The sequence below is a fragment of the Somniosus microcephalus genome, chromosome 9, assembly GCF_052327205.1.
Source record: "Somniosus microcephalus isolate GS21.2 chromosome 9, FLI_Smic_1.0, whole genome shotgun sequence".
NCBI classification, from domain to species: domain Eukaryota; kingdom Metazoa; phylum Chordata; class Chondrichthyes; order Squaliformes; family Somniosidae; genus Somniosus; species Somniosus microcephalus.
In genome coordinates this window covers 79,195,218-79,221,105 of record NC_140995.1, presented here as the reverse complement: position 1 = coordinate 79,221,105, position 25,888 = coordinate 79,195,218, and the positions used below count along the sequence as shown (strand labels likewise).

General features: G+C 43.7%; 1 protein-coding gene across 6 annotated transcripts in view; it reads left to right on the top strand.

The window, feature by feature from the left end:
• The window catches only part of LOC147112491 (structural maintenance of chromosomes protein 6-like), a 157,480-nt gene that overhangs the window by 40,250 nt on the left and 91,342 nt on the right, over nucleotides 1-25,888 (top strand). For all 6 annotated transcript variants that reach the window (XR_015079511.1, XM_085996790.1, XM_085996791.1 and 3 more), the window contains 6 exons: nucleotides 5,441-5,560; nucleotides 9,349-9,447; nucleotides 9,978-10,124; nucleotides 15,821-15,909; nucleotides 16,744-16,908; nucleotides 19,425-19,603. Coding sequence is in view for 5 of the 6 variants with exons in the window: in XM_085996790.1 (XP_085852916.1) it covers nucleotides 5,441-5,560; nucleotides 9,349-9,447; nucleotides 9,978-10,124; nucleotides 15,821-15,909; nucleotides 16,744-16,908; nucleotides 19,425-19,603 (799 nt within the window). In the remaining variant the exon portion in view is untranslated. The remainder of the gene's footprint in view (nucleotides 1-5,440; nucleotides 5,561-9,348; nucleotides 9,448-9,977; nucleotides 10,125-15,820; nucleotides 15,910-16,743; nucleotides 16,909-19,424; nucleotides 19,604-25,888) is intronic.

Below are 25,888 nucleotides of genomic sequence, written 5' to 3'. Positions count from 1 at the left end.
ATAATCACAGCAATCAAAGGTGTGAATGGTGTCCAAACAGGTCAGTCAGGAAAACATTATATCAAAGAACAATGATGTGGTGTCACAAGGGGTCAAATATTGCAGATGCTGGGGTCTGTATGAAAAACAAAAAAACAGACAAAATTTTTTTTTGCTGGAAATCACAGCAGGTCCGGCCGCATCTGTGTAGAGAGAACAAGCCAATGTCGACTCGAGTCTGGATGACCCTGTGTCAGGTGGGGTTACATGTAGCGTGACATGAACCCTAGATCTCGGTTGAGGCCGTCCTCATGGGTGCGGAACTTGGCTATCAGTTTCTGCTCGACGATTTTGCGTTGTCGTGTGTCTCGAAGGCCGCCTTGGAGAATGCTTACCCGAAGATCGGAGGCTGAATGTCCTTGACTGCTGAAGTGTTCCCCGACTGGGAGGGAACACTCCTGCCTGGTGATTGTTGCGCGGTGTCCGTTCATCCGTTGTCGCAGTGTCTGAATGGTCTTGCCGATGTACCATGCTCCGGGGCATCCTTTCCTGCAACGTATGAGGTAGACAATGTTGGCCGAGTCACATGAGTATGTACCATGTACCTGGTGGGTGGTGTCCTCGCGTGTGTTGATGGAATCTGTGTTGATGATCTGGCATGTCTTGCAGAGGTTGCTGTGGCAGGGTTGTGTGGTGTTGTGGTCGCTGTTCTCCTGAAAGCTGGGTCATTTGCTGCGAACGATGGTCTGCTTGAGGTTAGGCGGCTGTTTGAAAGCGAGTAGTGGAGGCGTGGGGATGGCCTTAGCGAGGTGTTCGTCGTCATCAATGACATGTTGAAGGCTGCGAAGAACATGGCGTAGTTTCTCCGCTCCGGGGAAGTACTGGATGACGAAGGGTACTCTGTTGGTTGTGTCCCGTGTTTGTCTTCTGAGGAGGTCTATGCGATTTTTCGCCGTGGCCCGTCGGAACTGTCGATCGACGAGTCGAGCGTCATATCCCATTCTTAGAAGGGCGTCTTTCAGTGTCTGTAGGTGTCCATCGCGTTCCTCCTCGTCTGAGCAGATCCTGTGTATTCGCAGGGCTTGTCCATAGGGGATGGCTTCTTTAACGTGGTTGGGGTGGAAGCCGGAGAAGTGAAGCATCGTGAGGTTGTCTGTGGGCTTGCAGTAGAGTGAAGTGCTGAGGTGTCCGTCTTTGATGGACTACAGATCACGAACCCACTCAAGTCGACCTACAACACAGACTACGCTGAGAGACTCTGCCGTCGTACCTCTCGCACACTCCTCAACCATCTCGTACACCAGCTCTACAACAGACGCCGCAACCTCGAAACCGAGATGGAGTCCATGTTCTCAGCCTGTGCTCAGGACACAGCAGACCAGCTACGAGACACCGCCAAACAAACAAGGCAACGGAACTACGCTACCTACATGCACACCAAGAACAGGAAGCTTGAGAAACTCGGCATCACCAGCAACAGCAACCAAGCCTCCCCCGGTACCACGGTTGAAACCACAGGGAAATCCATCGTCAACCTGTCCGACCACACACTTCAACCAGACGAAATTGAAGTTCTCAGCCGAGGGCTCAATTTCTGCCCCACCACCAAAATGGACCCCATCGGTCTCGCGGCAGACACAGAGGAATTCATCAGGAGAATGAGGCTCCGGGAATTCTTCCACAAATCAAGATGTCAGCAGCGAACCCAATGAGACAATCAATGATCCGGAACAGCAGACAGAGGGATCCGCAGTGCAGCAACCGAAGAAGAAAAAGAGTCAAATTGGACCCCTCCGGAGGGTCGCTGCCCTAAGCTTGACATGTATGCTCAAGCTGTCAGGAGAGTATCAACGCCAGATTCATCAGCCGCACTCACAAGACAGTCCAGAATGTCACCCGAGAACAACGCAACGCCATCCACGCTCTCAAGACCAACCACAACATCGTCATCAAACCAGCAGACAAAGGAGGCGCCATCGTCATACAGAACAGAACGGACTATTGCAAAGAAGTATACCGACAACTGGACAACCAGGAACACTACAGACAGTTACCCGCAGATCCGACCAAAGAACACACCCGCCAACTCAACAGACTGATCAAGACCTTCGATCCAGACCTTCAAAGCGTCCCACGTACTCCCCGTGTGGGAGACTTCTACTGCCTCCCAAAGGTACACAAAGCCAACACACCCGGACGTCCTATCGCATCAGGCAACGGAACCCTGTGTGAGAACCTCTCTGGATATGTCGAGGGCATCCTGAAACCCATCGTACAGGGAACCCCCAGCTTCTGTCGTGACACTACAGACTTCTTACAGAAATTCAGCACCCACGGACCAGTTGAACCAGGAACACTCCTCGCCACGATGGACGTCTCGGCACTCTACACCAGTATCCCCCACGATGACGGCATCGCTGCGACAGCCTCAGTACTCAACACCAACAACAGCCAATCTCCAGACGCCATCCTACAACTCATCCGCTTCATCCTTGACCACAATGTCTTCACCTTCGACAACCAGTTCTTTACCCAAACACACGGAACAGCCATGGGGACCAAATTCGCACCCCAATACGCAAACATCTTCATGCACAAGTTCGAGCAAGACTTCTTCGCTGCACAGGATCTCCAACCAACGCTATACACCAGATACATCGACGACATTTTCTTCCTATGGACCCACAGCGAAGAATCACTGAAAAGACTACACGATAACATCAACAAGTTCCATCCCACCATCAAACTCACCATGGACTACACCTCAGAATCGGTTTCATTCCTGGACACACGAATCTCCATCAAAGACGGACACCTCAGCACTTCACTCTACCGCAAGCCCACGGACAACCTCACGATGCTTCACTTCTCCAGCTTCCACCCCAACCACGTTAAAGAAGCCATCCCCTATGGACAAGCCCTGCGAATACACAGGATCTGCTCAGACGAGGAGGAACGCGATGGACACCTACAGACACTGAACGACGCCCTTGTAAGAACGGGATATGACGCTCGACTCGTCGATCGACAGTTCCGACGGGCCACGGCGAAAAATCTCAGACCTCCTCAGAAGACAAATACGGGACACAACCAACAGAGTACCCTTCGTCATCCAGTACTTCCCCGGAGCGGAGAAACTACGCCATGTTCTTCGCAGCCTTCAACATGTCATTGATGACGACGAACACCTCGCTAAGGCCATCCCCACGCCTCCACTACTCGCTTTCAAACAGCCGCCTAACCTCAAGCAGACCATCGTTCGCAGCAAATTACCCAGCTTTCAGGAGAACAGCGACCACAACACCACACAACCCTGCCACAGCAACCTCTGCAAGACATGCCAGATCATCAACACAGATTCCATCATCACACGTGAGGACACCATCCACCAGGTACATGGTACATACTCGTGACTCGGCCAACATTGTCTACCTCATACGTTGCAGGAAAGGATGCCCCGGAGCATGGTACATCGGCGAGACCATGCAGACACTGCGACAACGGATGAACGGACACTGCGCAACAATCACCAGGCAGGAGTGTTCCCTCCCAGTCGGGGAACACTTCAGCAGTCAAGGACATTCAGCCTCCGATCTTCGGGTAAGCATTCTCCAAGGCGGCCTTCGAGACACACGACAACGCAAAATCGTCGAGCAGAAACTGATAGCCAAGTTCCGCATCCATGAGGACGGCTTCAACCGAGATCTAGGGTTCATGTCACGCTACATGTAACCCCACCTGATGCAGGGTCATCCAGACTCGAGTCGACATTGGCTTGTTCTCTCTACACAGATGCGGCCAGACCTGCTGTGATTTCCAGCAAAAAAAATGTTTTTTGTCTTTTTTTGTTTTTCATACAGACCCCAGCATCTGCAATATTTGACCCCTTGTGACCCCACCTCATTGTTCTTTGATGTAATGTTTTCCTGACTGACCTGTTTGGACACCATTCACACCTTTGATTGCTGTGATTATCTCTCTGCCGAGGTGTGATTAATGGCAGTTGGAAAGGTTACCTGTAAACATCTGACATGATTCTCTGACTATATAAGCTGTGTCTTTATGCATTTCTCCACTTCACCTGACGAAGGAGCAGCGCTCCGAAAGCTTGTGATTTCAAATAAAGCTGTTGGACTATAACCTGGTGTTGTGTGACTTCTTACATTAGTCCAATCATACCAACTAACACTTGGGTGTTTTAGCCAATATTCATGTGAAGTTTCTGTTAATGTGGTGTCAAACATTGAAACCTTTATTTTCAACACTTGCGTTCTTGGACAGATTTGTGTACACCTTTGGAAGTGGCTTAGTGAGTTGCAGCGAATGGTGAGGCATAACAGTATCCCCTGCAATGGCGATGAGTATGAAAAGAATGGCTTGGGCATTGTAGGGATGCTTTATGGTGTTGGTGTGGGGTGGTGCCAACCTGGCGCATCAGGTGGCAGCCAGGGTGTACAAGGTCAAGTGAAGTAAATCTGTCCATGTTGAGGTCATCCCTAGTGTCCCGGGCAGCAGTGTGGTAGGGTGTTGATGCCCTCTGTCCTGTGCAGCATTAGGTGATTGCGGAGAAGGTTGGTGTGGTTGTTGGTGCTGCTGGTGTTGCAGCTGATCGTGGTCAGATTCTGAGGACCAAGGTAAGAGAGTATAAGCCGTACTCATGCTGATGGAATAGATGGGAGATGAACTTGCGATGACAGAAGCAATCTGTCAGTGGTGAGAGAGGCTGTTCCAATGAGGTGACACTGGATCGAGAGTTTGCTCCATACACTTGCAAATTACATAAAGCTCAATCTGTGTTCCAAATGCAGCAAGCAACAGATTCTGAGCTTGGAAAGTAAACAGCTGTGAGATAGGAACTTTTATAGCACATTTCAAGCTGTCAAGTAATGAGATGCTTCCATGGCCATTTAACTCCCACCTAGCTTAATTGACGTGATCCCGAGCAGTGTGGACCCCGTGGGCGAGCTGGTAAATTCTCAAAATAGTTGTTAATCCTCTGTTAACAAGGTCATAATGACCTGAATCGCCCCCCCCCCCCCCCCCCCCCAGCGCTGACAGACCCAACATTTGGTAAAGGCGCGTGACAGCAGGGTCCTGACCCGCCGCCAATCCTGCCCGCTGACACCCACCCCCAACCCCCACCAGAAAATTCCCCCCTAAGATTCTGCCAGATTTTAGGTTTGAGATGACATCAATGAAATCTTCAAAGCTTAGCATTTGCATTTCCTGAGGACATCTCAACACCACAATGTTTCATTGCCTTACATTTGACTACAGAATGTTGTTTGTCCAATATGTAATGAATATTACTCAAAAGTATAATTTATTGATGTGTTTTGATTCAAGATCCAGTCCCTTAGTAGTGGTTTGGAATATAGTGGACTAGAAATGTACCCTCCATGTATGTGCTTCAGTAAATAGTTTTTGTAATTTCTGTGTATGATTTCAATCTTTTTAAAAGAACCTATCGGAGCTAAAGGATCAAGTTAAGGCAAAGGAAGACCGTTATAAAAGCCTTGCTTCACTGAATGAACTACAGGAGAAACTGGAGCAGCTTAAGAATCATATGGCCTGGGCATTGGTGAGCAATTCAAAATAACTTTTTGTTTTATAGAAGTATCTCAGGATCAGAATTAATACTTTTCTTATTGTATAAATAGCTACTATAAATTGTCATGCAAACATAGACAGCTGACAATGGTATTGGTGAGGGAATGATTGAAATGTATTTCTCCCTTACACAACCAACTTTACGCTTCCTACCTTTTTGGGATAATTATTAGTTGAGCACTTGCCTCTGCACAGCCTGGGAAGTAGATGTACTTTGTTGCTGTCAGACATGAAATCCGCACAAAGGCCTGATAGTGGATGTGTTGTTGGATTGATAACAACGTGATCCAGTGACTTTCTCCTTGAAGCAGTTCACTTGACGGTGTCTAATTAGTCTGTCACTGGGCTAGCTATGCAACAGTTAATAGTAACTACTAGTTCTAGTGTCTTAATGGTAGTAGAAGGCGACTTCTGTTTTAATGAAATGGATTTGAACTAAGTTCTGAAGAGATTCCACCATGGCTGGAAGTATTTAAAAAGGAAATGAGCTAATTGCATGAAAAAGAGTAATATTGCAGGCTATGAGGAGCAAGCAGGTGGCTGCATTTAGACTTGGTGGCTAATGTGGAGAAAAACACCAGCACTTGATGGAACATATGGTGTGTCTGTTGTAATGACCGATGATTTAAAAAAAATCCCTCCTAGGCAATATTGAAAGTACTTCCCTGTTACAGGTATATAATTAATAATAAATAAATAGCAAGTTGCGAAAGTACTGAAACTTATTCTGATAGTTAAGATTGCCTATTTATTTTTAAATGAAGGTTTATATTCAATGTGTCAAAGTAGAATTTGTGTTGGACTTTCTGCAAATTTGGCAGAAGCATTGCAGTCATGTCCTGGTCACCTTTTTTTCCCCTTAAAAACTTATCAGATCATTTATAACCATACTATTTTGTGGTATTAAAAAAATACATGTTTTCAAATGCAATATATAAAAAAGATAGGAATTATTAGCAGTGGGAGCCAATGCATGCTATGTGTACTGTTTGGCTTATTTTTCATATGGCAGTTCATAATTATTGATGCTTGACAAATAATGTGACTATACCTTTGTCGTGGTCATTATCTTAATGGTGTGGAGATGCCGGAGTTGGACTGGGGTGGACAAATGTAAGAAATCACACAACACCAGGTTATAGTCCAACAGCTTTATTTGAAATCACAAGCTTTTGGAGCGCTGCTCCTTCTTCAGGTGAAGTGGAGAAATGCATAAAGACACAGCTTATATAGTCAGAGAATCATGTCAGATGTTTACAGGTAACCTTTCCAACTGCCATTTATCACACCTCGGCAGAGAGATAATCACAGCAGTCAAAGGCGTGAATGGTGTCCAAACAGGTCAGTCAGGGAAACATTACATCAAGGAACAATGAGGTGGGGTCACAAGGGGTCAAATATTGCAGATGCTGGGGTCTGTATGAAAAACAAAAAAACAGACAAAAAACATTTTTTTTTGGCTGGAAATCACAGCAGGTCCGGCCGCATCTGTGTAGAGAGAACAAGCCAATGTCGACTCGAGTCTGGATGACCCTGCATCAGGTGGGGTTACATGTAGCGTGACATGAACCCAAGATCTCAGTTAAGGCCGTCCTCATGGGTGCGGAACTTGGCTATCAGTTTCTGCTCGACGATTTTGCGTTGTCGTGTGTCTCGAAGGCCACCTTGGAGAATGCTTACCCGAAGATCGGAGGCTGAATGTCCTTGACTGCTGAAGTGTTCCCCGACTGGGAGGGAACACTCCTGCCTGGTGATTGTTGCGCGGTGTCCGTTCATCCGTTGTCGCAGTGTCTGCATGGTCTCGCCGATGTACCATGCTCCGGGGCATCCTTTCCTGCAACGTATGAGGTAGACAACGTTGGCCGAGTCACATGAGTATGTACCATGTACCTGGTGGGTGGTGTCCTCACGTGTGATGATGGTATCTGTGTTGATGACCTGGCATGTCTCGCAGAGGTTGCTGTGGCAGGGTTGTGTGGTGTCGTGGTCGCTGTTCTCCTGGAAGCTGGGTAATTTGCTGCGAACGATGGTCTGTTTGAGGTTAGGCGGCTGTTTGAAAGCGAGTAGTGGAGGCGTGGGGATGGCCTTAGCGAGGTGTTCGTCGTCATCGATGACATGTTGAAGGCTGCGAAGAACATGGCATAGTTTCTCCGCTCCGGGGAAGTACTGGACGATGAAGGGTACTCTGTTGGTTGTGTCCTGTGTTTGTCTTCTGAGGAGGTCTATGCGATTTTTCGCTGTGGCCCGTCGGAACTGTCGATCGACGAGTCGAGCGTCATATCCCGTTCTTTGATGTAATGTTTCCCTGACTGACCTGTTTGGACACCATTCACACCTTTGACTGCTGTGATTATCTCTCTGCCGAGGTGTGATAAATGGCAGTTGGAAAGGTTACCTGTAAACATCTGACATGATTCTCTGACTATATAAGCTGTGTCTTTATGCATTCCTCCACTTCACCTGAAGAAGGAGCAGCGCTCCGAAAGCTTGTGATTTCAAATAAAGCTGTTGGACTATAACCTGGTGTTGTGTGATTTCTTACAATTATCTTAATGGTTAGATAGTTCAAATGAATTTTGTCAAGAATATGTGAAGAACAGATGTGAAAACATCAAAATTTGTTGCATCTTTTTCATATTCTGCAACCTGGGTGTGTGAGTTGCTTACCAGAGTGTGAACAATTTTTGACCAGTGCATACTATGCACTTAGGCAGTCCCTCGGAAACGAGGATGACTTGCTTCCACATTAAAAATGAGTTCGCAGGTGACTGATGAGTCCAATGCGGGACCTACAGTCTCTGTCACAGGTGGGGCAGACAGTGGTTGAAGGGGCAGGTGGGTGGGGTGCTTGGGTTGACGTGCGCTCCTTGCGCTGCCTGCGCTTGCCTTCTGCTTGCTCCCGGCAAAGAGACTCGAGGTGTTCGGCGCCTTCCCGGATGCTTCTCCTCAACTTTGTGCGGTCTTGGGCCAGGGATTCCCAGGAGTCGATGGGGATGTTACACTTTTTCAGGGAGGCTTTGAGGGTGTCCTTGAAACGTTTCCTCTGCCCACCTGGGGCTCTCTTGCCGTGCTGGGGCTCCGAGTAGAGTGCTTGCTTTGGGAGTCTCGTATCGGGCATGCGGACAATGTGACCTGTCTATCGGAGCTGATTGAGCGTGATCAAAGCTTCGATGCTGGGGATGTTGGCCTGAGCAAGAACACTGACGGTGCGCCTATCCTGCAAATGGATTTGCAGGATCTTGCGGAGGCAGCTTTGGTGGTACCTCTCCAGTGCTTTGAGGTGCCTGCTGTACATGGTCCATGTCTCTGAGGTATCACTGCTGCTCTGTAGACCATGAGCTTAGTGCCAGGTTTAAGTTCCTGGTCTTCAAAAACACTCTTCCTCAGGTGACTGAAGGCTGCACTGGCACACCTACAATGTATGATTTAGCTCAAACATGAACAGTTGAATTTGTTCCAATCCTCTCAAATGTGAAAGCCAGAATATAAAAATCTGGCCTCCACAATTAATTGTATTAAAAATGCATTTGCTTTCACATTTTCACATTTTGGTATGGGGTAAACACACATGATTTGGACATTAAATAGACTTAAAAATAAATATTTATTGCATTTACAAATGATAGGTTCCACAGATTTGAATATCCTATTTTTTTTTGCTGCTTAATGTTCTCTGCACAGTAGAAAATGTGACCTGTGGAATTTAATTCAAAATTGTAACTGGAAAAAGTAGTACATTATTTAATTTTGTATTGTAAGGTCATTGAAGTTGAAAAGCACTTGCAACCAATAAAAGATCGTGTTAAAGCCGAAGAAAGTCGCAGTGTCAAATATGATCAGAAAGTAGAGGAGTGGCAGGTGGGTCGGTATTTTGATTCATTCATTTCTTTGGGCAATTACTTTGTTTTCCTATGTTAATGACTAAGCTTTGACTAATTTACACATGGATCTTTAGAAGTGTCCCCTTTAAGACAGCAATTGTGTTGGAAAGTTCATCCACATTTTAAAGTAATTGGCAAAAGAACCAGAGGTGACATGAGGGGGGAAAAAATTTAAACAGCAAGTTGTTGTGATCTGGAATGCACTGCCTGATTGGGTGGTGGAAGCAGATTCAATAATAACTTTCAAAAGGGAATTGGATAATTACTTGAAGGGGATAAATTTGCAGAGCTACGGGAAAGAGCAGGAGAGTGGGACTAATTGTATAGCTCTAGCAAAGAGCCAGCACAGGCAGGATGGACCGAATAGCCTCCCTCTGTGCTGTATCATTCTTTGATTCTGTAATCAATTTTCTACATTTGGACATTGCTACTACTGAACTATAGAATTTGCTACTTTTTCTTTTAAGATAAAATTTAAAACTCTGGTTTTATTCCCCTGTTCTGTAGATCAAGGTCAATGAAGCAGAAGAAAATTTTAAGGCAGTTCAGAATCGGTTACAGAAAATTACAGAGGAGGCCCAAGTATTACGACCACAGTGTACGTCTTTAAAAGAAGATGTACAAGGAAAAAACAAAGCGTGCAAAGAGACGGAGGTCAGTAGATTTAACTGGAGTATAACGGTTAACATACAATAAATTAGGAAAATTCAAATTGTTTATCAGCTTCATCTCAAATCTAGGATTTAGAGGATTGTAACACATTCCAGAGTGTGGTATCCTGTATAATAAGCAGCTTTCAGCGGTAGATTTAGGAAATGGGTAAAAATCTTGTACTCGCCTCCCTTATTTACCATGTGTGGTGTTTGACTGAATTCCACAACCTTCCCCTCATCTTCACCTTGGCCTTAGAATTTCTAGCGACAAGGGTCACAGTGACCCATGATATCTGTGGAGTACAGTTGGAGAAACTAATCTCTCCTGTTTACTTCACAACCTGATCCAGAAGATCCAGGAATTCAGCCAGCTCTCGGGAGATGAGTTCTATTACTTTAAAGTAGAGGACATATTTCTCATAAAGGACAGCCTCATGCACATAAGGACGGTGACTGGCTTTAAATGCCTTGACGTAGCAAGGACCAAAGACTTGCAAACCTATACATAGTCAACAGTGAACAGAAACTGCCTGTCAATGGCAGTTAACTGTCAATCAGCTGTAATTGTTTGCCTGAACAGGTGCTAATTACTGTGAGCAGGAAGCAGAGTCAGCAGTTGTAACTTGGGTGTGGCTCAAAGGTGTATAAAAGTAAACAGTATCTGCTGACACAGAGTGGTCTGCATAGATTGGTCTTAAACGGGGTGCATCGTGACAGTGTGTAAAAATTGAGAATTTGGAGAGAATAGGAATTCAGTGCGGGGGGGAAGAAGGTGCTGCTTTTTGCCTCCAATACTTGTAGTGCTTTGTGTTACAGGTAACTTTAATCTACCTATAACTTAAACTAGATCAAGTAATTAGTTAAAATGCTAAACTGGAAGCTAAGTTAATTAAATGCATAAACCTTAATTAAATAAATATAACAAGGTTGTGCGCCGCAACAGCAGTATGTTTGTGAAGAGCATCGCGATGACGGACGACCATGTCTACAGTAAGTGCCTGCATCTCAAGGAACTTCAGCACAGTTATTGAGCTGGAGTCAGAGGTGCAGACATTGCGGGGCATCAAGGAGGGGAAGAATTACCTGGACATTTTGATCGAGGAGACAGTCACACCCCTTAGATTACATATTGGTACAGGTCTGGTTAGTGGTCAGGGACAGGAGGGTGTGACTGCGATTTAGGCAGGTAAGGGGACCCCAGGTGCAGTGCTGGAGGAGTCTCGGTCTTTGCCCTTGTCCAACAGGTATGAGGCTCTTGCTGCCTGTGTGGATGAGGGAAAGGTCTGGAAGGTAGATGAGCAAACTGACCATGGCACTGTGGTCAGGAGGCCATTCAAGTGAGGGGAATGAAAAGGAATGTTGTAGTGGTAGAGGACAGTATAGTCAGGGGGATAGATACTATTCTCTGCAACCATTAAGGATCCTCCAGGACTAAGGATATCTCCTCGCAGTTGGAGAAGAACTTGGTGGGAGGGGGAGATCCAATTGTCATGGTCCACGTAGGAGCCAACGACATAGGTGTAGAACAAGGTATGAGGCTCTTCTGAGAGTTTGAGGAGCTCGGGTCGGAATTAAAATGCAGAACCTCGCAGGTAATAATCTCTGGATTGTTACCTGAGCCATGTGCAAATTGGCAAAGGGACAAGCAGATTAGAAGATTAAATGTGTGGCTGAAAGAGTGGTTTGGGAGGCAGGGGTTTCAATTCATGGGGCACTGGCACCAGTACTGGGGAACGAAGGAGCTGTTCTGCTGGGACGGGCTCCACTTAAACCGGGCTAGGACCAGTGTACTGGCGAATCGAATAACTAGGGCTGTAGCTAGAGCTTTAAACTAATGAAGTGGGGTGTGCTGGAAGGATTCAGGAAATGGTAAATTCAAAAGCAGTGAGAGAAATGTCAAGGCTATAGAGCAGAGTGGTGATTTAGGTAAAAGTAAGCAGAGTGGGTCAGGCAGGGACTAATATTCCACGATACTTGACTTTTAGAAGAGATAGGCAGAATGGAAAAGGAGGTAGGGGGGGTGCCCTGATAAAGGATGGGATAAAGACAGTAGAGAGAAAGTGTCTTAGCTCAGAAAATCAAGATGTAGAATCACTTTAGGTGGAACTAAGAAACAACAAGGGACAGAAAAGACTAGTGGGAGTAGCTTATAGGCCTCCTAACAGTAATTGTAGTGTCGAGCACAGTATTAATCGGGAAAATAGAAGTGCATGTAAAAAGGTAATAGAGTAATCATGGGGGACTTCAATTTTCATATAGACTGGGCCAACAAAATTTGCAGTAATAGTGCAGAGGACGAGTTCATGGAATGCATTGAAGATAGTTTTCTAGATCAGTATGTCGAGGAAACAACTAGGGAACAGGCTAATTTAAATTTAGTATTGTTCAATGAGCCGGGGTTAATTAATAACGTTGTAATAAAGGAGCCTCCGGAGAGCAGTGATCATGATATGATAGAATTTTACGTTGAGTTCGAGAGTGATTTAGTTAAATCTGGAATTATGGTCTTCAATCTGAACAAAGCAAACTACGTAGGTATGAGACGCAAGTTGGCCAAGGTAGGTGGGGAAACTAGATTAAAAGATAAGCAATGGCAAACATTTAAAGAAAGAATTCATAATTCGCAACGAATATACACTCCCTTAAGGAATAAAAACCACACGGGAATAATGGGCTAACTGTGGCTTACGAGAAGTTAAAGATAGTATTAGATTAAAGGAAGAGGCTTATAATGTTGCCAAAAATAGTAGCAAGCCAGAGGATTGGGAGGATTTTAGAATTCGGCAAAGGAGGACCAAGAAATTGATAAAGAAAGAGAGTAAACTAGCAAGAGACATAAAAACAGATTGTAAAAGCTTCTAGAGGTATGGAAGAGATTAGCGAAAATAAACCTGGGTCCCTTACAGGCAGAGATGGGAGAAATTATAATGGGGACTAAGGAAATGGCAGACATTAAATAAGTACTTTGCATCTGTCTTCATGGAAGAAGACACACAAAACATTCCAGAAATAGTGGAGAACCATAGGTCTAGTGAGAATGAGGAACTTAAAGAAATTAATATTAGTAAAGAAATAGTACTGGAGAAATTAATAGGACTAAAAGGCGACAAATCTCCTGGACCTGATGGCCTACAGCCTAAGGTTTTGAAAAGATGGCTACAGAGATAGTGGATGCATTGGTTTTGATCTTCCAGAATTCCCTAGATTCTAGAACGGTCCCCATGGATTGGAAGGTAGCAAATGTAACCCCGCTATTCAAGAAGGGAGAGAGAAAATGGGGAATTATAGACCAGTTAGCCTGACATCAGTAGACAGGAAAATGCTAGAATCTATTATTTGGAACATGATAACAGGAAACTTAAAAAAATCATGTGATTGGGCAGAGTCAACACTGACTTATGAAAGGAAAATCATGTTTGACAAATCCAAGAGTTTTTTGAGGTTGTAACTAACAAGGTAGATAAGGTGGAATCAGTGGATGCAGTATACTTGGATTTTCAGAAAGCATTCGACAAAGTGCCACACAAGAGGTTATTGCACAGAATTAGAGCTCATGGGATTGAGGGTAATGTATTAGCATGGATTGACGATTAGTTAACGGACAGAAAACAGAGAGTAGGAATAAATGGGTCTTTTTCGGGGTGGCAGGCTGTAACTAGTGGGGCACCGCAAGGATCAGTGCTTGGGCCTCAGCTATTTACAATAAGAACGTAAGAACATAAGAATTAGGAGCAGGAGTAGGCCATATGACCCCTCGAGCCTGCTCCGCCATTCAATAAGATTATGGCTGATCTTCAACCACAACTCCACTTTCCTGCCCGATCTCCAAAAATCTTTCTGTCTCGGCCTTGAATATACTCAACAACGCAGCATCCACAGCCCTTTCAGGTAGAGAATTCCAAAAATTCATAACCCTCTGAGTGAAGAAGTTCCTCCTCATCTCAGTCTTGCATTGCTGACCCCTTATTCTGAGACTCTGCCCCCTAGTTCTAGACTCTTCATCCAGGGGAAACAACCTCTCAGCATCTACCTTGTCAATCCCCCTCAGAATCTTACATGTTTCAATGAGATCACCTCTCATTCTTCTAAACTCTGGAGAGTATAGGACCAATCTTCTCATTCTACATCAGTGACTTAGTTGAGGGAACCAAGTGTAATGGATCCAAGTTTGTTGGTGATACAAAGTTAAGTAGAAAGTAAGTTGTGAGGAGGATACAAAGAGGCTGCAAAGGGATATAGACAGGTTAAGTGAGTGGGCAAGAACATGGTACAGGAAACTTTGTCCTATCCGGAGGTGAGCTATCCGGCAATCTGGAGCCACCGGCAAAAATCAGCAGCCGTTTTTTATTCTTTTTGTTTGTTTTTTTTTGCTTTGTTTGAACAGTCAAGCTGTGCAAGGTCTGTAGCTATAGCAACAGCTTCAGCTACAGAGGCTTGCAGGCCACACCCGAGTGTTTAGAAGCTGTTGCTAAGCAACAGTATTTGTTGTCAAATACGGAGATAAGAATCTCCGTATCTCTCAACATTAACTCTGGAGAGTACGGCAGTTTTGAGGCACCGGCAGCAGCTCAGTCCCGTGGGTGCCGGATAGCACAAAGTTTCCTGTCGATGGAATATAATGTGGAGAAATGTGAAGTTATCCACTTTGGTAGGAAAAAATAGATAAACAATATTTTTTAAATGGTGAGAGATTGGGAAATGCTGGTATTCCGAGGGACCTGGCTGTCCTTGTCCACGAACCACTGAAAGTTAACATGCAGGTACATTATGCAAGCAATTCGAAAAGCAAATGGTATGTTAGTCTTTATTACAAATGGATTGGAGTATAAGAATAAAGAAGTCTTACTGCAATTATATAGGGCATTGGTGAGACCGCACCTGGTGTACTGTGTACATTTTTGGTCTCTTTACCTAAGGAATTATATGCTTGCCTTAGAGGGAGTGCAATGAAGGTTCACCAGACTGTTTCCTGGGATAGGGAGATTGTCCTGTGAGAAGAGATTGAGTAGACTAGGCCTATATTCTCTAGAATTTAGAAGAATGAGAGGTGATCTCATTGCAACATATAGAATTCTTGCAGGGCTTGACAGGGTAGATGCTGGAAGGTTACCCCTAGCTGGGGAGTCTATAACTAGGGGTCACAGTCTCCGAATAAGGGGTCGACATTTAGGACTGAGATGAGGAGAAATTCACTTACAGGGTTGTAAATCTTTGGAATTCTCTACCTCATAGCTATGGATGCTCAGTTGTTGAGTATATGCAAGACAGAGATCGATAGATTTAAGGGAATCAAGGGATGGGAATAACGCGGAAAGGTAGAGTTGAGGTCGAAGATCAGCCATGATCTCATTGAATGGCGGAGCAGGCTCGAGGGACCGAATGGCCTACTTCTCCTATTTCTTATGTTATACGAAAGAAGTTTCTTCTTTTTCTGAACTCTCTTCTTTGCCCCCCCAAAAAACAATTAGCCAGAAACTCAACTAGAAAGATGCAATAAATGGCTTGTGTTGTTCTTGTGAAGGCTAAGCATAATAGAGGTACATTTTTTTTGTCTTTACTGTCCATTCCAGATGGCACTTGTTTGAATTTTCAATTTTAGTAACTTAAATTTTATTATATTTGCATGCTTAAATTTCTACGCTAATACTAAAATTAAGTTTTTATCAGCCAAATTTATTTCGACTTATTTGCTTACAGGCAACATTCCACCGCTACAGGACACAGCTGAAACAACTTGAAAAAGACCATGACCAGTTACAGAGGCGAATTGAAGAACTCCGAAATAGGTCAGAACTTTACTTATATGGTCTTGGAAGTATTATCTTGTGTATTCCTCATATTGTGATTTTAAAAAAGTGTAAATCAAATGGTTGTGTCGTTTACTTCCTTGGAGTCCTATTTGACCCTGAGCTGAGCTTCCAACCCCATATCCTCTCCATCACTAAGACCGCATACTTCTACCTTCGTAACATCGCCCATCTCCACCCCTGCCTCAGCTCATCTGCTGCTGAAACCCTCATGCGTGCCTTTGTTACCTCGAGACTCGACTATTCCAACGTTCTCCTGGCCGGCATCCCACCTTCCACCCTCCATAAACATGAGCTTATCCAAAACTCTACTTCCCGTGTCCTAACTCTCACCAAGTCCCGTTCACCCATCACCCCTGTGCTCACTGACCTACATTGGTTCCTGATTGAGCAACGCCTTGATTTCAAAATTCTCACCCTTGTTTTCAATTCTCTCCATGGTCTTGCTCCACGCTCCCTAATCATCGCATCTCTACCTCTCATCTTTTTAAGACACTCTTTAAAATCTACCTCTTTGACTAACCTTTTGGTCACCTGTCCTAATATCTTTTTGTATGGCTCAGTGTCAAATTTTGTCTGGTAGCACTCCTATGAAGCATGGTGGGGCATTTTACTACGTTCAAGGTGCTTTATAAATGCAAGTTGTTTTAACTTGAGTATAAATTTAATCTTGTACCTGATTTATTTTCCATGTTGTTATTTTGCATTTTAGCAAAAGATTCTGCACTTCACACTAAGCAGTAGTTTTTACTGTAATTGTTTCTCTTCCACTCAAATGTATTACAGCCGTGATCATTTTTTTCTTCAAAACAGTGTAAATCAAAGTTCAGAGGCTGACCTCAAAGAGCGACAGGAAAGAATTAGCAGTCTGCAAGAACAACTGAAAGCACTGGAGGACCAAGAGGTTACTACCTCCCAGCAGCTGGGACAGTTTCAACATGCAATCAGCAAGTCTAAAGAGGAGCAGTATAAGCTTGGGTTGGTAACTTAGTGTAGAGATAAGTCACTTGTATCGATAGTAACTGCTAGTATCAGACTGTATTTGTATCAGCTCACATAATAAAATAGGCAATAAGAAAAAAAGAAAGACTTGTATTTATCTAGTGCCTTTCATGACCACCGGACGCCTTGAAGCGCTTTACAGCCAATGAAGTACTTTTGAAGTGGAGTCACTGTTGTAATAATGATATATGTAAAGAAGGTATATTCAATAGTTTTTAAATAACTGAAAACTGACAGGTTTACCACTCAGTTGGCTTTGTATATTTTGGATCATTCTGTCTGTAATTGTTCAAATATCAAATTGACAAACTTATCAGAGTAGATAATACAAAATAAAAAGATTGGATTTATTTGTGATTTTCATAATTTTAGTTTGTAGGACATTTTAAATCCACATACGGTAATGTTGTACTATAGGAAGAGCAGTGTTAAAATGGCAACATTGACAATTGGATTTGTTCTGCTGAGCTAACCGAAGATGCCTTTAGATTTCCATTGTGGTCTTTAGTAGAGCTGAAATTATGGAAAATAACTGAACTTAGAAGGAAAAAGAAAAGTATAATCTAAATATTGTGACTGTCTGTGTGGAGTTTGCACATTCTCCCCGTGTTTGCGTGGGTTTCCTCCGGGTGCTCCGGTTTCCTCCCACAGTCCAAAGATGTGCGGGTTAGGTTGATTGGCTATGATAAATTGACCCTTAGTGTTAGGGGGATTAAATACGTGGGGTTACGGGGATAGGGTGGGATATGTGTTGGTGTAGGGGTTACGGGGATCGGGTGGGATATGTGTCGGTGCAGGCTCGATGGGCCGAAATGGCCTCTATCTGCACTGTGGGGTTTCTGTGAGCTCTGTGAGAAGAGCTGGTCAATAAGGATAGAAGTCACAAATGCATTGTTTTCAGAGCTGGATTACACAAGCTGTTAAAGTGTAGGCTTTGTACAAATGCATTGCTTTTCACAAAGTTCTCACTGATCTTTTAATTATCTTGCATCTTTTATTGGAAGCAAAGATCCACTTTGAAGACGTGCGAGCACATTATCATTAAGGTATTGCACTGTGATTATTTGCATGGTCTTCTGCATCCTTCTGTGCATGTGCCCATATGGGGGCAGGGCCTAAACAACATCCCGCCCCTGCCAGAACGGTGCGTGTGCAGAAGGATGCAGAAGCCCTGACACCACCGAACCCTGGGATCCTTGCACACGCTGCAAGCCCCCAGCAGCTGCGCGTGAACCCTATGCTGGGCCGGAGAGCGCGAGAGGCGGTAGAATGAGTAGGGCTCCGAGCCCCGAAACTACCAAACCCTGGGATCTTCACACTCTGCAAGCACCCAGGAGCCGTGTGTGAAATCCCTCTGGGGTTTGTGGGGCTCGGGGCTCTCGCACTCTCCGGCCCGGCACAGGGTTCACACGCAGCTCCTGGGTACCGCCATTACCAACCACATGTTTGTGAACACACCTGCTCAGCACTCTGGCCAAATGCACTTTGCTCCCACAAAAGGTTCCGGCCTGAATCTGCAGCCCAATATGCAATGATCCAGAGCTACAAACTCCGAGGAAACCTTCGAAACAACACTTATGAGCAAAACGCCTGCACACCGTACACACTGACCCCACAAATGGTCCCTTCATTCAGAATTAAAGAATTTTTATCAGTTCCAGAAGGGAAAAAAAGCGCAAAACTCCACAAAAAAAAAAGTAGCTAACTCATTTATTTTACCATCCAATGACAACTATAATTACAAGTGCAGAATATTAACACAGGCTCTTTACAAAGTTAGACTTCCACATTCTGTAGTCTGTACGACTGTAGACTGGATCAAATTACACATTGCAGGGTTGTCTACAGCACACGGGATCGAATTACACATTCCAGACAAACTGTTGGGTGTGTGTTGTCCTCCAAGGGGAATCAGAAATCTGGTGTTACAAATAAACAGTCACCGTAATGCTATCTACCTAAAGTATTTATATACAGTTTGAGGTTTGAATTAAGAATCAACAAAACTTTATGCTTTCTAAATTAATGCAAAATGTTGCTCAATTTTGCAAGTTATCTGGGGGAAGTGTATTGTTTTGAGGTGAGAACAAAGTTGTGAGAGGAAACCATTCAAGTATAAATGATCTCTCTTATGTAAAACAAATACAGGAATGGTGCATGTGTTAATTTTAAAAAAAATATACATCCAATTTCCCACATTATATAAGAATTACACTGTATTCACTTGACACACAATATGCTAAGCTTTGAATCCTAGCAAATCTACACTATAAACCTTACAGAAAACCGACAATAATTTATTCAAGTTCAGTATGCTCATAGGAACAGAATTCTGCATGTTCAGCAATGACAACCATTTTATTAAGTGAATTTAACTTGTAGAATCCTTTTCAATAAAAGTTTTTTTTCTTTGACACTATTAAGCTTATATTCAGTTTACATATGAATAAGCATATTGTAATTGTAGTATTAGCTATGTTCTATATCCCTAGACTAGAAGAAAAAGATGTGAAAAAGTCTGCTGAATCCAGGAAGGAGCGGCTTAAAGAACTGAAAGCCAGTAGAACAGACCAGTTGAAAAGGTTTGGAGAGAACATGCCTGCATTACTTGAAGCAATCGAGGAAGCACGTAAACAGGGTCGCTTCATGAATAAGCCAGTCGGCCCTTTAGGTAAATTTCAATAATTTATAACGTTATTTAAGCCAGAAGCAGCATAATTGATTTAACTTTCATGTTAATAATATGTATAATATAAATCTTCAAGATCTAATGTCTTGTGTGCTCTAGTCATAAGTTCATTAAATTTGAATGACATTCTGTGTACTCCTTTGCAACACCGGTTAGGTAATCGTAATTGTTGCCCTATGATCTAGTAGCTTTTTAATAGATTGTGTTGGAATAATCTGATGCATAAATCAGAAATACATGGTTGGACATAAGTGAAATTTAGGGTCACCGTGACTGGAAACTTAAAAGAATTTGCACCAAACTAAATATCTGCCATATCGATCAATTCAGACTCTTGAATTCAGCGGATTGGAAGGTCACAAATGTAACACCGCTATTCAAGAAAGGAGGGAGTGAGAAAACAGGGAACTACAGGCCAGTTAGCCTGACATCAGTCGTCCGGAAAATGCTGGAATCCATCATTGAGGAAGTGGTATCAGGGCACTTCGAAAATCATAACATGATTAGGCAGAGTCAACATGGTTTTATGAGAGGGAAATAATGTTTGACAAATTTATTAGTGTTTTTTGAGGATGTAACTAGCAGGGTAGATAAAGGGGAACCAGTGGATGTAGTATATTTGGATTTCCAAAAGGCATTCGATAAGGTGCCACATAAAAGGTTATTACACAAGATTAGGGCTCATGGGGTTGGGGGTAATATAGTAGCATGGATAGAGGATTGGTTAACGGACAGAAAAGAGAGTAGGGATAAATGGATCTTTTTCAGGTTCGCAGGCTGTAACTAGTGGGGTGCCGCAAGGATCAGTGTTGGGGCCTCGGCTATTTACAATCTATATTAATGACCTAGATGAAGGGACCGAGTAATGTATTCCAAGTTTGCTGAAGATACAAAGCTAGGTGGGACAGTAAGCTGTGAGGAGAACGCATAGAATCTGCAAAGGGATATAGATAGTCTAAGTGAGTGGGCAGAAAGGTGGCAGATGGAGTATAATGTAGGGAAATGTGAGGTTATTCACTTTGGTAGGAAGAATAGAAAAACAATAGTTTTTAAATGGTGAGACATTTTCAAATGTTGGTGTTCAGAGAGATTTGGGTGTCCTCGTGCAAGAAACATAGAAAGCAAGCATGCAGGTACAGCAAGTAATAAGGAAGGCAAATGGCATGTTGGCCTTTATTGCAAGGGGATTGGAGTATAAGAGTAAGGAAGTCTTGCTACAATTGTACAGGGCCTTAGTGAGACCACACCTGGAGTACTGTGCACAGTTTTGGTCTCCTTATCTAAGGAAGGATATACTTGCCTTGGAGGCCGTGCAGCAAAGGTTCACTAGATTGACTCCTGGGATGAGAGGGCTGTCCTATGATGAGAGATTGTGTAGAATGGGCCTATACTCTCTGGAGTTTAGAAGAATGAGAGGTGATCTCATTGAAACATACAAGATTCTGAAGGGGATTGACAGGGTAGATGCTGAGAGTTTGTTTCATAGAAACATGGAAGATAAGAGCAGGAGTCGGCCATTCGGCCCCTCGAGCCTGCTCCGCCATTCAATTCGATCATGGCTGATCATCCAAATTCAGTACCTTGTCCCTGCTTTCTCCCCATACCCCTTGATCCCTTTAGCCTTAAGAAATATATCCAACTCCTTCTTGAATATATTTAATGAATTGGCCTCTACTGCCTTCTGTGGTAGAAAATTCCACAGGTTCGCCACTCTCTGGGTGAAGAAATTCCTCCTCATCTCTGTCCTAAATGGCTTACCCCTTATCCTTAGACTGTGAACCCTGGTTCTGGACTCCCCAACCATCGGGAACATCCTTCCTGCATCTAGTCTGTCCAGTCCTGTCAGAATTTTATAAGTTTCAATGAGATCCCCTCTCATTCTTCTAAACTCCAGCGAGTATAAGCCCAATCGACCCAATCTCTCCTCATATGTCATTCCTGCCATCCCAGGTATCAGCCTGGTGAATCTTCGCTGCACTCCTTCCATGGCAAGAACATCCTTCCTCAGATAAGGCGACCAAAACTGCATACAATACTCGAGATGTGGTCTCACCAAGGCCCTGTACAACTGCAGCAAGACATCCTTGTTCCTGTACTCAAACCCTGTCGCTACGAAGGCCAACATACCATTTGCCTTCTTAACCGCCTGCTGCACCTGCATGCTTACCTTCAGCGACTGGTGCACAAGGACACCCAGGTCTCGTTGCACTTCCCCTTCTCCCAATCTATTGCCATTCAGATAATAATCTACCTTCCTGTATTTGACACCAAAGTGGATAACCTCGCATTTATTCACATATTGCTTCTGCCATGCTTCTGCCCAATCACCTAACCTGTCCAAATCATCCTGGAGTTTCTTGGCATCCTCCTCACAGCATACCCTCCCACCCAGCTTTATGTCGTCTGCAAATTTGGAGATATTAAATCTAGTTCCCTTGTCTAGATCATTAATATATATTGTGAATAGCTGGGGTCCAAGGACCGAACCCTGTGCTACCCCACTAGTCACTGCCTGCCACTCGGAGGCTGGAGTGTCTAGAACTAGGGGGCATTGTCTCAGGATAAGGGGTAGGGTTGTGAATCTTTGGAATTCTCTGCCCCAGAAGGCTGTGACTGCTGAGTCTTTGAGTATATTCAAGGCTGAGATAGATAGATTTTTGGACTCTAGGGGAATCAAGGGATTTGGAGATCTGGCAAGAAAGTGGAGTTGAGGTCGATGATCCGCCATGATCTTACTGAATGGCGGAGCAGGCTCAAGGGGCCGTATGGCCTACTCTTATTTCTTAGGTTCTTAAATCAAATAATTTGCTGTTCACATTTATAAGCTGCTCTCTTTTGCTATTTTAACATCTTGGTTTCTATCCCTTTTCATCTTGCTACTCAAGGAAAAATTATTCCAATTTATTTAGCTTGCTTAGTTATCTAGTGATGTGTATCTCGTCACTGTATTTTGCTCCTTCTATGATGTCTGTTCTTTTTGGATGAATGGCAGCTAAAGTTGGATGCTGTAACTTGGCAGTTTATTAATGTATGCTGGAGAATATTTTGGAATTGTGCTCTTTTCTGCAAAGCATCCTAAAATTCAGTTGATTTATGACCGAATAATTTTCAGATACTATAACTAACTACAGATTTCTTTCATTCATTGGCCCATATTTTCCGATCCCTACGGGTGTGTACGAGCTGTGTACACACCCTTAAGGACATCGGAAATGCCGGTTTCAGGCACGCGAAGCACATGCACTGAAAAACGACACTTCTGATCTGTCAAGAATCCTCTTGACAGATCGGACGCCTGCCCTGGAGAAGGGCCTCTGCAGGTGGAGAATTCCGCTTTCTGCAGAACCTCCGCCCTCTGAAATCACTTAAAAATCTTACGCCTGGTAAAAGTAGGCGTGTACGCCCTGCTTTTACCAGCATAAGAGGTTAAAAAAGTTCACTCATATATCATTTTAAAATACTTTTTAAAAAGTTAAGTTTATTTTTAGCGCCGTAAAAAACTTTAATTATTTTTTTCAAAAAATTAAATTTTTGTTTAAAATATTTAATGTAATTTTAACTCCTATTTAAAACGTGATGGCTTTTTAAAAATTTATTTTAATGTTTTGATGCCTTTTTTCAGTGATCCCCATTCATACTTTTGACAGGTCTCTCTGTCAAAAGTATGAAGGGGGATTCCCTTCTCCCATTGGCTCCCCATGGCCCATGTGATCCCAGGGACGCTTATAAACTGCATGCGCCCCTGGGCTATGTGTGCCCTACGCACTTCGTCGTGAGGCCCAGGATCGGAAATGGCCGGACCTCGGGAGTAGTGTTTTTCCCAATAGGAGGCATCCGCACACAGGAAGCCTCCTCACAGAATCACAGAAACCCCACAGTGCAGATAGAGGCCATTTCGGCCCATCGAGCCTGCACCGACACATATCCCACCCGATCCCTGTAACCCCTACACCAACACATATCCCACCCGATCCCCGTAACCCCTACACCAACACATATCCCACCCTATCCCCGTAACCCCACGTATTTAATCCCCCTAACACTAAGGGTCAATTTACCATAGCCAATCATCCTAACCCGCACATCTTTGGACTGTGGGAGGAAACCGGAGCACCCGGAGAAAACCCACACAAACACGGGGAGAATGTGCAAACTTCACACAGACAGTCACCCGAGGCCGGATTCGAACCCGGGTCCCTGGTGCTGTGAGGCAACAGTGCTAACCACTATGCCACCGTGCTGCCTATTGGAAATTAAGGGCCAATGTGTAATAAATAATATTTTAATGCTTGTGTGCATTTGCCTGCATTGCATTATTCTCCTAGCCTATTAACCTTGATTAGCATTTTAAGAGATGCATTAGTTTCAAAACAAAATCTGTGAAATCTGCAAACCTGTGGGACATTTTCTCTACTTCTCTCAGCCTAGTCAGCATTCTCACTTGGAAAAATCCTGAATTCATCTAAATTACCTGCACAGCTTCCATTGTTTGATACAAGCTAACTTGTGGTATCACATGCACCTGAGAAACTTGGGTAGCAGCGATAGGAATTAACAAACAATAACATCATTACTGCTTTAATTGAGGCAAGATCTTGATTGTGAATCATTTTAGACCTGCGGAATATTTAGACTTCATATTTTATCCTTGTCATTGACATTCTGACTCCAAGATTGAAAGAGGAAAATATAACTTTTGGGTTTTACACAGCAGTTAAGATAGTGCCAGTTATGATGTTTGAGGTATTTTGAGTCTGTTAAACTGCCAGATTGAGCATGCTGGTGGTTGTTTTGGGCCTACATAAAGAAACTGTCAAGAAGCAATCCAAATGGAGAATAAGTGTCCATTTAAAAAAATTTATGTTTTGGACTTCTGCAAATGTTGAAAGTTACAAAACTTGGAGTGAGGGCAAGAACAAGACATGCCTATGTTCCTTCACCATTTGTTCATACCATGTTTTAGATTTTCAAGAGTGGGTAAACGGGCAGTGAGTTACGATTTAAACTGGTAAGGGAGGGGAATGGCAAAACAAAGAGACTAAAAAGAAAGTCAATTAATGGCATCAATACCAGAATGATCAAATAAGAAAAGAAATGTTTAAAGTATTAAAATGCATATATACAAATGCTAGAGGGATTTGCAATACGATGACTGATCTCAAGACCGTTGTGATAGTTGGGCCTCTTGGGATCAGGATTAACGGATTAACCTCCAAGGATGGGCATGAGTGCAACACATAAGGGTTTATTGGCCCAGAAATTCGGGCCGGGGTCTTCCTGCGGGTGTAAGCCCCCGACCTGCACTTACCTTGCGCGCCAGCCATTGAGCTGTAGGGCCCCGTGGAATTCCGATCCTGGGCCTGCTCCAACTGCCGGCGCGCAGTGCTTGCGTATCCCAGGGGCGCAGTTAGTTCGATGCGTCCCCTGGGATCACGTGGGCCGTGGGGAGCCAATTGGATCAGGGAATGCTCCATTCATAAGTTTGACAGGAAGAGCTGTCAAAACTTAGAAATACTACGGGCCCCAAAACATCACCAAATCTTCAAATAATTTTTTTTATCACATTTTTTAAAATAAACTATAAGTTACATGAAATAACTATTTTAAACAATAATTTACATAGAAAATAAAAAATATTTTTTTTTTTAATTTTTTAAACGGGGCTAAAAATAAACTTACCTTTCTTTAAAGTATTTAAAAATAATAAACCTGTGGAAAAAAATATTTTAATTTTAATTAATTCACCACTTACCTTGTAAAAAGTAGGTCTTACGCCTGCTTTTTAAATGTGTAACTTCTGGAGACTTACCCTCCCGGGAAAACCTGTATATAAAAAAAACGTAAGTTCGATGCGCACGCGCAGCCTCTCCCGCGCACGCGTTCGACCTCTTAACCCCTGCTTTCAGGGGAACGGAAGTGCCAGTTTCCTGCGCAGTGCATGCAGGAAACCAGTACTTCCATTGGGCCTACGGGTGAGTATCCCATGTGTACTCACCCGTGGAGACCCGAAGTTCTGGGCCATTAATGTGTTTGAGTGGATAGGACAAGTGATAAATAGCTGTCCGGGATACCTAGGAGGCAGGTAAACAGGTTAGTACATGATAAGCTTCCGAACAAGCTAATTTGGCTAGTATATAGTGAAAAAGGAGCAAAGATAACTGATATAAACTGAGAACACTCAATTAATCTAAAATCTGAGTTAGTAAATGCAATGCATTGTGACCCTGTGTTAGGATGTCATATGATATAACTCTGATCTTGACTTGA